The sequence below is a fragment of the Chiloscyllium plagiosum genome, unplaced genomic scaffold, assembly GCF_037043375.1.
Source record: "Chiloscyllium plagiosum isolate Xiang-an unplaced genomic scaffold, Cpla_swu_hap1 HiC_scaffold_36, whole genome shotgun sequence".
Lineage (NCBI taxonomy): Eukaryota > Metazoa > Chordata > Chondrichthyes > Orectolobiformes > Hemiscylliidae > Chiloscyllium > Chiloscyllium plagiosum.
The window spans coordinates 7,646,502-7,662,386 of record NW_028270174.1 but is presented as its reverse complement, the minus strand read 5'-3'; the positions used below and the strand labels follow the sequence as shown (position 1 = coordinate 7,662,386).

At 54.1% G+C, this 15,885-nt stretch overlaps 1 protein-coding gene across 7 annotated transcripts in view; it reads left to right on the top strand.

Moving 5' to 3' along the window:
• Positions 1–15,885, top strand: part of bmpr1ba (bone morphogenetic protein receptor type 1Ba) — a 584,628-nt gene that overhangs the window by 476,161 nt on the left and 92,582 nt on the right. For all 7 annotated transcript variants that reach the window (XM_087979920.1, XM_087979918.1, XM_087979921.1 and 4 more), the window contains one exon: positions 801–903. In XM_087979920.1, the coding sequence (XP_087836046.1) occupies positions 801–903 (103 nt within the window). The remainder of the gene's footprint in view (positions 1–800; positions 904–15,885) is intronic.

The following is a 15,885-nucleotide window of genomic DNA, read 5'->3' as shown; positions in this document are numbered from 1 at the left end:
ACTCTTTTATCTCTGTACCAAACCCAGCCATCTCGGAGCCCAGAATGTTTTACGACCCCTCTGAAAACATTCAAGGACACAGTATCCTTGAGAAAAGGATCAGCTTTTCGAAAAAGAGGCAAGCTTTGTGACAACAATATGATGAATGAAGAGAGAATCAGCAATGAGATTAGTTTTAAGAATATAAGAAAAATTGGTCACTGGACTAGGAGAAGACCATTCGGTCCCTTAAGCCTGTTCTGCCATTCAGTGTCATGGTTGAAGTGCTACCACAATATCACTTTCTCATCCTCTGATTCCATATCCATCCCAAACCCAATCATCCCAGTATTGAGAATGCTCAACAGCTAAGAATCTCAGTGTTCTTAGGGTAGAGAATTTTGAAGATTTACAACCCTTAGTGATGAGATTTCTCCTCATCCCAGTCCTAAAATGAGTGAACTCTTGATGCTGAGATTCTGCCCCCTAGTTCTAATCTCTCCAATCAAGGGAAATCAGCCTTTTTTGTATCTGCCTTGTCAAAATGGTAAGAATTTTCAATGAGATAATCTCTCAATCTTCCAAACATCAGAGATCCTGCTTAATAGGCTTGATCTGGCCATTGGATGGGTTAAATCAATCTCTTTCTAAACTGAAGCTGCCACTGATGGAACAATGCTGCTTTTCCAATCTAATTCCACCTCCATGCCCACCCACACCAGGAATAATTGTGTGTTCATATGTCACCCTGGTTACTGTGTATTAAATCCTAAATGATTACAGGGAGATCTGCAGATTGAGGTTCACTCTTTTGTCCTCAGAACAGATGGCTACTGTTTCACAATAATGGAAGAGGGTGACTCTGGAGGCTACGTCATCACATCTGGGTGCCTGGGCAAAGAGGGTTCTGACTTTCAATGTCGGGTAAGTAGCTTTACTGTCCTCAACTATTCAACTTTTCTCTTGTGACCGTTAAAGAGCTTTTTATTATTTATCTATTTTTCCAATCAACCCATTCAGAGAGATGTTAGAATTCCTACAGTGTGGAAATAGGCCATTTGGTCTAACATGTCTACAACAACTCTCCAAAGAGCATCCCAACCAGGCCCATCCCCTACCCTATAACTTTGCATTTCCCATGGCTAACACACCTAACCTACACATCCCTGAACACCATGGGTAATTTAGCATGGTCAGTCTACCTAACCTGCACATCTTTGTGACTGTGGGAGGAAACCAGAGCACCCGGAGGAAACCCACACAGACACAGGGAGAATGTGCAAACTCCACACAGACAGCCGCCTGGGGCTGGAATTGAACCGGTGACCAATGAGCCACCATGCTGCCCTAATCTTTCAGAGTAGGTGGGACCTAAATGCTGGTCTCTCAGTTCTGAGCTAAGAACACTACCACTAAACCTCAAAAGCCCCATCATGAAGAGGAATTTCCCCCATTATTGCATGAAGAGGAAACTCACAGCAAGTGGTATAAGGATCCCATTCTCTTGAGAAAACACCATTGCATAATTGACAATTACTTGGGTTCCCATAGGAGAACTTTTAATTCACATACTAATCAATGACACTTTGTCAACACACCATTAGGCATACTCTATTAATAATCATTTTAAATCTAGTACAAATAATTATATATTTCAGTTACAATTGCTACTATACCCAATTATGTTCCTCATTAAGAAAAGATTAGAACAATCTGTAATTGATTCCAGTTGTGTCTAGGTTAATGCAGTAGTTTCAAGTGTAGACACCAGTACGAGGGAGAGGCAAGGTTATAACTATTTGAGTCAACCTCATAGGTTTTGAATTGGGTTCTTCTGGCACAGATATAGGGATACTACCACTGCACCACACATTGAAAATGGAGGTTTGTATGAAGCACAAAGCTCTGCATGGGCCAGTTGGGCTGAATAGCCTGTTTCTGTGCAGTAAGCTTACTCCCTGTATCTGGAGAAGTACAAGTTCCACAGTCGGGTGAGGCAGGTACAATTTTGCATCAAACCAAGACATCCTGAACCCGCATGGATCGTTGAGGGTCAAACTGACTCGTCCTCCTGTTTTCCTGTAGAATGCTCCTGTCAGGTCAGGCCGAGAGCCCAAATATAGGCAAGGTTTATCCTGTAAGGGTATTTACATAATGTCTCTTACAACTTCAGAACTGTGCCACTCTCAAAAGTGCAGTCATTATTGACCCTCAGAAAATGCAATGCTCCCTGAATACTAACTTTTCAGCAGTGCTGAACTCCCTCAGCACTGACCCTCTCACAGTGCAGAACTCCCTCAGCACTGACCCTCTCACAGTGCAGAACTCCCTCAGCAATGACCCTCTCACAGTGCAGAACTCCCTCAGCACTGACCCTCTCACAGTGCAGAACTCCCTCAGCAATGACCCTCTGACAGTGCAGCACTCCCTCAGCACTGACCCTCTAACAGTGCGGCAGTCCCTCAGCACTGACCCTCTGACAGTGCGGCATTCCCTCAGTACTGACCCTCTGACAGTGCTGAACACCCTCAGCAATGAACCTCTGAGAGTGCAGCACTCCCTCAGCACTGACCCTCTCACAGTGCAGCACTCCCTCAGTACTGACTCTCTGACAGTGCTGAACTCCCTCAGCACTGACCCTCTGACAGTGCGGAACTCCCTCAGCACTGACCCTCTAACAGTGCGGCACTCCCTCAGCACTGACCCTCTGACAGTGCGGCATTCCCTCAGTACTGACCCTCTGACAGTGCGGAACACCCTCAGCACTGACCCTCTAACAGTGCGGCACTCCCTCAGCACTAACCCTCTCACAGTGCAGCACTCCCTCAGTACTGACTCTCTGACAGTGCTGAGCTCCCTCAGCACTGACCCTCTGACAGTGCGGAACTCCCTCAGCACTGACCCTCTAACAGTGCGGCACTCCCTCAGCACTAACACTCCAATGATGCAGCACTCCCTCAGCACTGACCCTCTGACAGTGCGGAACTCCCTCAGCACTGACCCTCTAACAGTGCGGCACTCCCTCAGCACTGACCCTCTGACAGTGCGGCACTCCCTCAGCACTGACCCTCGGACAGTGCAGCACTCCGTCAGCACTGACCCTCTGACAGCGCAGCACACCCTCAGCACTGACCCGCTGACAGTGCAGCACACCCTCAGTACAGACCCTCTGACAGTGAGGCTCTCCCTCAGTACTGACCCTCTGAGAGTGCAGCTCTCCCTCAGTACTGACCCTCCAACAGAGCGGCACTCCCTCAGCACTGACCCTCTGACAGTGCAGAACTCCCTCAGCACTGACCCTCTGACAGTGCGGCACTCCCTCAGCACTGACCCTCTGACAGTGCGGAACTCCCTCAGCACTGACCCTCTAACAGTGCAGCACTCCCTCAGTACTGACCCTCCGACAGTGCTGCACTCCCTCAGCACTGACCCTCTGACAGCGCAGCACTCCGTCAGCACTGACCCTCTGACAGCGCAGCACTCCCTCAGCACTGACCCGCTGACAGTGCAGCACTCCCTCAGTACTGACCCTCTGACAGTGCGGCTCTCCCTCAGTACTGACCTCCAACAGTGCGGCACTCCCTCAGCACTGATCCTCTGACAGCGCAGCACTCCCTCAGCACTGACCCTCTGACAGTGCAGCACTCCCTCAGTACTGACTCTCTGACAGTGCCCCTCAGCACTGACCCTCTGACAGTGCGGCACTCCCTCAGTACTGACCCTCTGACAGTGCGGCGCTGCCTCAGCACTGACCCTCTGACAGTGCAGCACTCCCTCAGCACTGATCCTCTGACAGTGCGGCACTCCCTCAGCACTGACCCTCTGACAGTGCGGCACTCCCCCAGCACTGACCCTCCGACAGTGCAGCACTCCCTCAGTACTGACCCTCTGACAGTGCGGCTCTCCCTCAGTACTGACCCTCCAACAGTGCGGCACTCCCTCAGCACTGACCCTCTGACAGCGCAGCACTCCCTCAGCACTGACCCTCTGACAGTGCAGCACTCCCTCAGTACTGACTCTCTGACAGTGCCCCTCAGCACTGACCCTCTGACAGTGCGGCACTCCCTCAGCATTGACCCTCTGACAGTTTGATACTCCCTCAGCACTGACCCTCTGACAGTGCGGCGCTGCCTCAGCACTGACCCTCTGACATTGCAGCACTCCCTCAGCACTGATCCTCTGACAGTGCGGCACTCCCTCAGCACTGACCCACTGACAGTGCGGCACTCCCTCAGCACTGACCGTCTGACAGTGTGGCACTCCCCCAGCACGGACCCTCCGACAGTTTGACACTCCCTCAGCACTGACCCCTCTGACAGTGCGGCACGCCCTCAGCAGTGACCCTCTGACAGTGTAGCACTCCCTCAACACTGACCTTCCAACAGTGTGGCTCTCCCTCAAGCACTGACACTCCAAAGATGCAGCACTCCCTCAGCACAGACCCTCTGACAGTGCGGCACTCCCTCAGCACTGACCCTCTGACAGTGCAGCACTCCCTCAGCACTGACACTCCAATGATGCAGCACTCCCTCAGCATTAACCCTCTCACAGTGCGGCACTCCGTCAACACTGACCTTCTGACAGTGCGGCACTCCCTTAGCACTGACCTTCTGACAGTGCAGCACTCTCTCAGCACTGACCTTCTGACAGTGCAGCACTCTCTCAGCACTGACCTTCTGACAGTGCAGCACTCTCTCAGCACTGACCTTCCAACAGTGTGGCATTCCCTCACCACTGACCCTCTGACAGTGCAGCACTCCCTCAGCACTGACCATCTGACAGTGTGGCACTCCCTCAGCACTGACCCTCCAACAGTTTGACACTCCCTCAGTACTGACCCTCCAACAGTGAAGCACTCCCTCAGCACTGACCGTCCAATAGTGCAGCATTCCCTCAGCACTGACCCTCTGACAGTGCAGCACTCCCTCAGCACTGACCCTCCGACAGTTTGACACTCTCTCAGCACTGACCGTCCAATAGTGCAGCATTCCCTCAGCACTGACCCTCTGACATTGTGGCACTCCCTCAGCACTGACCCTCTGACAGTGCACACTCCCTCAGTACTGATCCTCTGACAGTGCAGAACTCCCTCAATACTGACCGTCCGATGGTGCAGCACTCCTTCAGTATTAACCTTCTGACAGTGTGGCACTCCCTCAGCACTGATCCTCTGACAGTGCGGCACTCCCTCAGTACTGACTTTCTGACAATGCAGCACTCCCTCAGTACTGAACCTCTGACAGTGCGGCACTCCCTCAGCACTAACCCTCTGACAGTGCAGCACTCCCTCAGCACTGACCCTCTGACAGTGCGGAACTCCCTCAGCACTGACCCTCTAACAGTGCGGCACTCCCTCAGCACTAACACTCCAATGATGCAGCACTCCCTCAGCACTGACCCTCTGACAGTGCGGAACTCCCTCAGCACTGACCCTCTAACAGTGCGGCACTCCCTCAGCACTGACCCTCTGACAGTGCGGCACTCCCTCAGCACTGACCCTCGGACAGTGCAGCACTCCGTCAGCACTGACCCTCTGACAGCGCAGCACTCCCTCAGCACTGACCCGCTGACAGTGCAGCACACCCTCAGTACAGACCCTCTGACAGTGCGGCTCTCCCTCAGTACTGACCCTCTGAGAGTGCAGCTCTCCCTCAGTACTGACCCTCCAACAGAGCGGCACTCCCTCAGCACTGACCCTCTGACAGTGCAGAACTCCCTCAGCACTGACCCTCTGACAGTGCGGCACTCCCTCAGCACTGACCCTCTGACAGTGCGGAACTCCCTCAGCACTGACCCTCTAACAGTGCGGCACTCCCTCAGTACTGACCCTCCGACAGTGCTGCACTCCCTCAGCACTGACCCTCTGACAGCGCAGCACTCCGTCAGCACTGACCCTCTGACAGCGCAGCACTCCCTCAGCACTGACCCGCTGACAGTGCAGTACTCCCTCAGTACTGACCCTCTGACAGTGCGGCTCTCCCTCAGTACTGACCTCCAACAGTGCGGCACTCCCTCAGCACTGACCCTCTGACAGCGCAGCACTCCCTCAGCACTGACCCTCTGACAGTGCAGCACTCCCTCAGTACTGACTCTCTGACAGTGCCCCTCAGCACTGACCCTCTGACAGTGCGGCACTCCCTCAGTACTGACCCTCTGACAGTGCGGCTCTCCCTCAGTACTGACCCTCCAACAGTGCGGCACTCCCTCAGCACTAACCCTCTGACAGCGCAGCACTCCCTCAGCACTGACCCTCTGACAGTGCAGCACTCCCTCAGTACTGACTCTCTGACAGTGCCCCTCAGCACTGACCCTCTGACAGTGCGGCATTCCCTCAGCATTGACCCTCTGACAGTTTGATACTCCCTCAGCACTGACCCTCTGACAGTGCGGCGCTGCCTCAGCACTGACCCTCTAACAATGCGGCACTCCCTCAGCACTGACACTCCAATGATGCAGCACTCCCTCAGCACTGACCCTCTGACAGTGCGCAACTCCCTCAGCACTGACCCTCTAACATTGCGGCACTCCCTCAGCACTGACCCTCTGACAGTGCGGCATTCCCTCAGTACTGACCCTCTGACAGTGCGGAACACCCTCAGCACTGACCCTCTAACAGTGCGGCACTCCCTCAGCACTAACCCTCTGACAGTGCAGCACTCCCTCAGCACTGACCCTCTCACAGTGCAGCACTCCCTCAGTACTGACTCTCTGACAGTGCTGAGCTCCCTCAGCACTGACCCTCTGACAGTGCGGAACTCCCTCAGCACTGACCCTCTAACAGTGCGGCACTCCCTCAGCACTAACACTCCAATGATGCAGCACTCCCTCAGCACTGACCCTCTGACAGTGCGGAACTCCCTCAGCACTGACCCTCTAACAGTGCGGCACTCCCTCAGCACTGACCCTCTGACAGTGCGGCACTCCCTCAGCACTGACCCTCGGACAGTGCAGCACTCCGTCAGCACTGACCCTCTGACAGCGCAGCACTCCCTCAGCACTGACCTGCTGACAGTGCAGCACACCCTCAGTACTGACCCTCTGACAGTGCAGCTCTCCCTCAGTACTGACCCTCCAACAGAGCGGCACTCCCTCAGCACTGACCCTCTGACAGTGCAGAACTCCCTCAGCACTGACCCTCTGACAGTGCGGCACTCCCTCAGCACTGACCCTCTGACAGTGCGGAACTCCCTCAGCACTGACCCTCTAACAGTGCAGCACTCCCTCAGTACTGACCCTCCGACAGTGCTGCACTCCCTCAGCACTGACCCTCTGACAGCGCAGCACTCCGTCAGCACTGACCCTCTGACAGCGCAGCACTCCCTCAGCACTAACCCTCTGACAGCGCAGCACTCCCTCAGCACTGACCCTCTGACAGTGCAGCACTCCCTCAGTACTGACTCTCTGACAGTGCCCCTCAGCACTGACCCTCTGACAGTGCGGCATTCCCTCAGCATTGACCCTCTGACAGTTTGATACTCCCTCAGCACTGACCCTCTGACAGTGCGGCGCTGCCTCAGCACTGACCCTCTGACAGTGCAGCACTCCCTCAGCACTGACCCTCTGACAGTGCGGCACTCCCCCAGCACTGACCCTCCGACAGTGCAGCACTCCCTCAGTACTGACCCTCTGACAGTGCGGCACTCCCTCAGTACTGACCCTCCAACAGTGCGGCACTCCCTCAGCACTGACCCTCTGACAGTGCGGCACTCCCCCAGCACTGACCCTCCGACAGTGCAGCACTCCCTCAGTACTGACCCTCTGACAGTGCAGCACTCCCTCAGTACTGACTCTCTGACAGTGCCCCTCAGCACTGACCCTCTGACAGTGCGGCATTCCCTCAGCATTGACCCTCTGACAGTTTGATACTCCCTCAGCACTGACCCTCTGACAGTGCGGCACTCCCCCAGCACTGACCCTCCGACAGTGCAGCACTCCCTCAGTACTGACCCTCTGACAGTGCGGCTCTCCCTCAGTACTGACCCTCCAACAGTGCGGCACTCCCTCAGCACTGACCCTCTGACAGCGCAGCACTCCCTCAGCACTGACCCTCTGACAGTGCAGCACTCCCTCAGTACTGACTCTCTGACAGTGCCCCTCAGCACTGACCCTCTGACAGTGCGGCACTCCCTCAGCACTGACCCTCTGACAGTGCAGCACTCCCTCAGTACTGACTCTCTGACAGTGCCCCTCAGCACTGACCCTCTGACAGTGCGGCGCTCCCTCAGCACTGACCCTCTGACAGTGCGGCGCTGCCTCAGCACTGACCCTCTGACAGTGCGGCACTCCCTCAGCACTGACCCTCTGACATTGCAGCACTCCCTCAGCACTGATCCTCTGACAGTGCGGCACTCCCTCAGCACTGACCCACTGACAGTGCGGCACTCCCTCAGCACTGACCGTCTGACAGTGCGGCACTCCCTCAGCACTGACCCTCTGACATTGCAGCACTCCCTCAGCACTGATCCTCTGACAGTGCGGCACTCCCTCAGCACTGACCCACTGACAGTGCGGCACTCCCTCAGCACTGACCGTCTGACAGTGTGGCACTCCCCCAGCACTGACCCTCCGACAGTTTGACACTCCCTCAGCACTGACCCCTCTGACAGTGCGGCACGCCCTCAGCAGTGACCCTCTGACAGTGTAGCACTCCCTCAACACTGACCTTCCAACAGTGTGGCTCTCCCTCAAGCACTGACACTCCAAAGATGCAGCACTCCCTCAGCACAGACCCTCTGACAGTGCGGCACTCCCTCAGCACTGACCCTCTGACAGTGCAGCACTCCCTCAGCACTGACACTCCAATGATGCAGCACTCCCTCAGCATTAACCCTCTCACAGTGCGGCACTCCGTCAGCACTGACCTTCTGACAGTGTGGCACTCCCTTAGCACTGACCTTCTGACAGTGCAGCACTCTCTCAGCACTGACCTTCTGACAGTGCAGCACTCTCTCAGCACTGACCTTCTGACAGTGCAGCACTCTCTCAGCACTGACCTTCCAACAGTGTGGCATTCCCTCACCACTGACCCTCTGACAGTGCAGCACTCCCTCAGCACTGACCATCTGACAGTGTGGCACTCCCTCAGCACTGACCCTCCGACAGTTTGACACTCTCTCAGCACTGACCGTCCAATAGTGCAGCATTCCCTCAGCACTGACCCTCTGACATTGTGGCACTCCCTCAGCACTGACCCTCTGACAGTGCACACTCCCTCAGTACTGACCCTCTGACAGTGCAGAACTCCCTCAATACTGACCGTCCGATGTTGCAGCACTCCCTCAGTATTAACCTTCTGACAGTGTGGCACTCCCTCAGCACTGATCCTCTGACAGTGCGGCACTCCCTCAGTACTGACTTTCTGACAATGCATCACTCCCTCAGTACTGAACCTCTGACAGTGCAGCACTCCCTCAGCACTGACCCTCTGACAGTGTGGCACTTCCTCAGCATTGAACCTCTGACAGTGCGGCACTCCCTCATCACTGACCCTCTGACAGTGCGGCACTCCCTCAGCACTGACCCTCTGACAGTGCGGCACTCCCTCAGCACTGACCCTCTGACAGTGCGGCACTCCCTCAGCACTGACCCTCTGACAGTGCGGCACTCCCTCAGCACTGACCCTCTGACAGTGCGGCACTCCCTCAGCACTGACCCCTCTGACAGTGCAGCACTCCCTCAGCACTGATCCTCTGACAGTGTGGCAGTCCCTCAGCACTGACCCTTTGACAGTGCAGCACTCCTTCAGCACTGACCTTCCAACAGTGTGGCACTCCCTAAGCACTGACCCTCTGACAGTGCAGCACTCCTTCAGCACTGACCCTCTGACAGTGTGGCAGTCCCTCAGCACTGACCCTCTGACAGTGCAGCACTCCCTCAGCACTGACCCTCTGACAGTGCAGCACTCCTTCAGCACTGACCTTCCAACAGTGTGGCACTCCCTAAGCACTGACCCTCTGACAGTGCAGCACTCCTTCAGCACTGACCTTCCAACAGTGTGGCACTCCCTCAGCACTGACCCTCTGACAGAGCAGCACTCCCTCAGCACTGACACTCTAATGATGCAGCACTCCCTCAGCACTGATCCTCTCACAGTGCAGCACTCCCTCAGCACTGACCTTCTGACAGTGCAGCACTCCCTCAGCACTGACCCTCTGACAGTGTGGCAGTCCCTCAGCACTGACCCTCTGACAGTGCAGCACTCCTTCAGCACTGACCTTCCAACAGTGTGGCACTCCCTCAGCACTGACCCTCTGACAGAGCAGCACTCCCTCAGCACTGACACTCTACTGATGCAGCCCTTCCTCAGCACTGACCTTCCAACAGTGTGGCACTCCCTCAGCACTGACCCTCTGACAGAGCAGCACTCCCTCAGCACTGACACTCTAATGATGCAGCCCTTCCTCAGCACTGACCTTCCAACAGTGTGGCACTCCCTCAGCACTGACCCTCTGACAGTGCAGCACTCCCTCAGCACTGACACTCCAATGATGCAGCACTCCCTCAGCACTGACCCCTCTGACAGTGCAGCACTCCCTCAGCACTGACCCTCTGACAGTGTGGCAGTCCCTTAGCACTGACCCTCTGACAGTGCAGCACTCCGTCAGCACTGACCTTCCAACAGTGTGGCACTCCCTCAGCACTGACCCTCTGACAGAGCAGCACTCCCTCAGCACTGACACTCTAATGATGCAGCCCTTCCTCAGCACTGACCTTCCAACAGTGTGGCACTCCCTCAGCACTGACCCTCTGACAGTGCAGCACTCCCTCAGCACTGACACTCCAATGATGCAGCACTCCCTCAGCACTGACCCCTCTGACAGTGCTGCACTCCCTCAGCACTGACCCTCTGACAGTGTGGCAGTCCCTCAGCACTGACCCTCTGACAGTGCAGCACTCCGTCAGCACTGACCTTCCAACAGTGTGGCACTCCCTCAGAACTGACCCTCTGACAGAGCAGCACTCCCTCAGCACTGACACTCTAATGATGCAGCCCTTCCTCAGCACTGACCTTCCAACAGTGTGGCACTCCCTAAGCACTGACCCTCTGACAGTGCAGCACTCCTTCAGCACTGACCCTCTGACAGTGTGGCAGTCCCTCAGCACTGACCCTCTGACAGTGCAGCACTCCCTCAGCACTGACCCTCTGACAGTGCAGCACTCCTTCAGCACTGACCTTCCAACAGTGTGGCACTCCCTAAGCACTGACCCTCTGACAGTGCAGCACTCCTTCAGCACTGACCTTCCAACAGTGTGGCACTCCCTCAGCACTGACCCTCTGACAGAGCAGCACTCCCTCAGCACTGACACTCTAATGATGCAGCACTCCCTCAGCACTGATCCTCTCACAGTGCAGCACTCCCTCAGCACTGACCTTCTGACAGTGCAGCACTCCCTCAGCACTGACCCTCTGACAGTGTGGCAGTCCCTCAGCACTGACCCTCTGACAGTGCAGCACTCCTTCAGCACTGACCTTCCAACAGTGTGGCACTCCCTCAGCACTGACCCTCTGACAGAGCAGCACTCCCTCAGCACTGACACTCTACTGATGCAGCCCTTCCTCAGCACTGACCTTCCAACAGTGTGGCACTCCCTCAGCACTGACCCTCTGACAGAGCAGCACTCCCTCAGCACTGACACTCTAATGATGCAGCCCTTCCTCAGCACTGACCTTCCAACAGTGTGGCACTCCCTCAGCACTGACCCTCTGACAGTGCAGCACTCCCTCAGCACTGACACTCCAATGATGCAGCACTCCCTCAGCACTGACCCCTCTGACAGTGCAGCACTCCCTCAGCACTGACCCTCTGACAGTGTGGCAGTCCCTTAGCACTGACCCTCTGACAGTGCAGCACTCCGTCAGCACTGACCTTCCAACAGTGTGGCACTCCCTCAGCACTGACCCTCTGACAGAGCAGCACTCCCTCAGCACTGACACTCTAATGATGCAGCCCTTCCTCAGCACTGACCTTCCAACAGTGTGGCACTCCCTCAGCACTGACCCTCTGACAGTGCAGCACTCCCTCAGCACTGACACTCCAATGATGCAGCACTCCCTCAGCACTGACCCCTCTGACAGTGCTGCACTCCCTCAGCACTGACCCTCTGACAGTGTGGCAGTCCCTCAGCACTGACCCTCTGACAGTGCAGCACTCCGTCAGCACTGACCTTCCAACAGTGTGGCACTCCCTCAGAACTGACCCTCTGACAGAGCAGCACTCCCTCAGCACTGACACTCTAATGATGCAGCCCTTCCTCAGCACTGACCTTCCAACAGTGTGGCACTCCCTCAGCACTGACCCTCTGACAGTGCAGCACTCCCTCAGCACTGACCCTCTGACAGTGCAGCAATCCCTCAGCACTGACCTTCTGACAGTGTGGCAGTCCCTTAGCACTGACCTTCTGACAGTGCAGAACTCCCTCAGTACTGACCCTCTGACAGTGCGGCACTCCCTCAGCATTGACACTCCAGTGATGCAGCACTCCCTCAGTACTGACCTCTGACAGTGTGGCACTCCCTCAGCACTGACCCTGTGACAGTGTGGCACTCCCTCGGTATTGACCCTCTGACAATGCAGTTATTGGCCTAACCCATGTGATCTGGTGTTAACAGGTTGCAAGTTGTGCAGACAGGAAAACACCAGCTGCTCTCTCAATGCTATGCCCCAGCTCTCTATCTTTTATTACATCCTGGGAGAGATGTGGATGAAGGGCTTACGCCCGAAACATCAATTCTCCTGCTCCTCAGATGCTGCTTGACCTGCTGTGCTTTTCCAGCATCACACTCTCAGTAGAGATGTGTAAAATATTAGGACCAGCAGAGAGGAAATCCTTCCCCTACTCCTCACTGCGATGGAAACCAATTTTGGAGAATGAATAATCCAATCTTTCCTACAGCACCCACAAAATCCACAGAAACCTTATAGTGCAGAAGAGGTTATTCAGCCCATCAAGTCCACACTGACCCTACGAGGGGCATTCCACCCAGACCCACCCCATCAACCCTGCATTTCCTACGGCCAACCCACCTAGCCAGTACATCCTTGAACACTATGGGCAATCCACCTAGCCTGCAAATCTTTGGACTGTGGAAGGAAACCGGAGCACCCGGAGGAAACTCACACAGACACGGGGAGAACGAGCAAACTGCAGACAGACAGTCACCTGAGGTTGGAATTGAACCAAGGTCCTTGGTGCTGTGAGACTGCAGTGCTAACCACTGAGCCACCATGCTATGAGAAGCAGTTCTGGCAGATGACGCTAGCCCTACATCAGAGCGTGGTTGGGATCCTTGCTGGAGAGTTTTGACTACGTGTTCTGCATTGAGAAGTCAGCAGGGTGACTGCCAGTGCATGATCTCAGCATCCTACTTCCCCCTCTCCCCTCTCCATTCCACACCTTGAAACCTTAGCATTTCTGGGCACTTAAACCTGTGGGTGGGTTTTGGTGTGGGATTGGTTCAGTGTAAACAAGTGGCACCGCAGAGTCATAAAACTCTCATTTCGCACGGACAGGTGTAATCAATCTGATCTCCGCTTATTGGAACCAGATTTCACAGAGATCTGCTTCATGCATTAAATCACAACACTAAGCAGGAAAGGATTTCAGCTCCAAGTTATGGACTGTAATTATGTGCATATGTAATGACTGTACTCACCGCCAATGTAAATTGCACAGTTTTGCTGCACCTAGCATAATTCGCTCTTGTGGGGACAGGGGTATAGGCTAGCTCTACAGCACAGACCACCCTGAGGACAAAAGTGTCAGGAGCAGCAATTTATTACAGTTTAGTGTTTGACCCGTCCTTGGGTCAAATAGCCATTTTATTTAACTCATAAATAAAGGAGGCAGCCTTGCACAAAAACAGTGTTTTTTTTTTCCGATCCTGTCCACCTTTTGGGTTTTCGTTTGAATCTCTCGCCAACGTGCTTGGATTGAGTTATCAAATTGAGCTGGAGGCCAGAGGCCCAGTGTCTGCTCTCCGCTGGGCTGGTTTCCATGCCTCCCTGCAAACCTGACTGTGCAAACTCAGCCTGAAGGTGCACGGTCAGTCTACAAAGCAGAAAACTGAGCTTATTAATGCGACTGAAGCCAATGGTGGTACGTGTGCTGCTGGAATCTTTTGAATGAACCATCTGCTTAAAATTGCCAGATCCTTGAAGGCTGGCCTTTGCTCTTCAATATTCCTGTAAGTTAACCACTTCATATCCCCATGCAGTTCCAGCAAGGCTCAGTTGGCATGTCTGATAGGAATAAGCAATCCCAGTCTCAAGATATTTTCTGATCACCCTGGTCAATGATCTTATTGCACACCGCTGGTGCAGGGGAGTGTTGAACCCAGGTCTCCTATCTCAGTGACAGGGACATGACCATTGTGCCGTAAGAGCGCCGATCCCAGGCTCAATATGTTTGCACCGTCTTGCTATGTTACCACTTCCAGTCAGGATGGTGACAGAGCAGCAGCACAGCGTGTAGTCTCCTGAGACCGGGGCTCATCAGCTCCTTTCACTTTGACTGTTTTTCTTTTTTCTCTGCTTTTTTTAATCGTACTTTAACCTTACTGGCTTTCTGTGGAGAGCTCAGTCTCCAGTACATCTGAGACAAGGTTTCTTCCCAATGGGCAGCAGCAGAGGGAGATGGGTTTGTTTTGCCAGTGACGGGGTGGGTAGGCGAGACGAGAGTATGTTTCTGCTGCTGAACGTTAACGATCACACACACGAGGTTATAGACATAGAGCTGGACAGTGCTGGTACAGATCCTTCAGTCCAACTCATCCATACCGACCAGATATCCCAACCTAATCTAGTCCCAAATGCCAGCATTTGGCCCATATCCCTCTCAACCCTTCGTATTCATATACCCACCCAGATCCCTTTTAAATGTTGTAATTGTACCAGCCTCCACCATCATTCCATACACGCACCACTCTGGGTGAAAAAGTTGCACCTTAGGTCCCTTTTATATCTTTCCCCTCTCACCCTAAACCTATGCCCTCTAGTTCTGGACTCCCCTACCCCAGGGAAAAGACTTTGTCTATTTATCCTATCCATGCCCCTCATGATTTTATAAACCTCTATAAGGTCATCCCTCAGTCTCTAATGCTCCAGGGAAACCAGGCCCAGCCTGTTCAGCCTCTCCCTGTAGTTCAAACCATCCAACCCTGGCAACATTCTTGTAAATCCTTTTTGAGCCCTTTCAAGTTTCACAACATCCTTCTGATAGGAGTCAGACCAGAATTGCACGCAATATTCCAAAAATGGCCTAACTAATGTCCAATACAGCTACAACATGACTCAATGCTCTGACCAATAAAGGAAAGCATACCAAACGCCTTCTTCACTATCCTATCTACCTGCGACTCCACTTTCAAGGAGCTATGAACCTGCACTTCAAGGTCTCTTTGTTCAGCAACACTCCCCAGGACCTTACCATTAAGTGTATAAGTCCTGCCCTTTGCCTTTCCTAAATTTCAAATTATCTCATCTTCCTTTTTTGACCTCCTGAATTTCCTCTTAATTATGCTTCTACTGCCTTAATACTCTTGTAAGTATTCACTCGATCTATCCTGTCCATATCTTAGAATAGATACTCGACAGTATGAAACAGGCCTTTCAGCCCAACAAGTCCACACCGACCCCCCCGAAGAGCAACCCACCCAGACCCATTCCACATCCTTATATTTACCCCTGACTAATGCACGTAACACTGTGGGCAATTTAGCATGGCCAATTCACCTGATCTGCACATCTTTGGACTGTGGGAGGAAACTGGAGCAAACCCAGCAGGCACAGGGAGAATGTACAAACTCCATACAGACTGTCGCCCAAGGCTGGAATCAAGCCCGGGTCCCTGACACTGTGAGGCAGCCGTGCTAACTGCTGAGCCACCATGCTGCCCTCCGACATATGC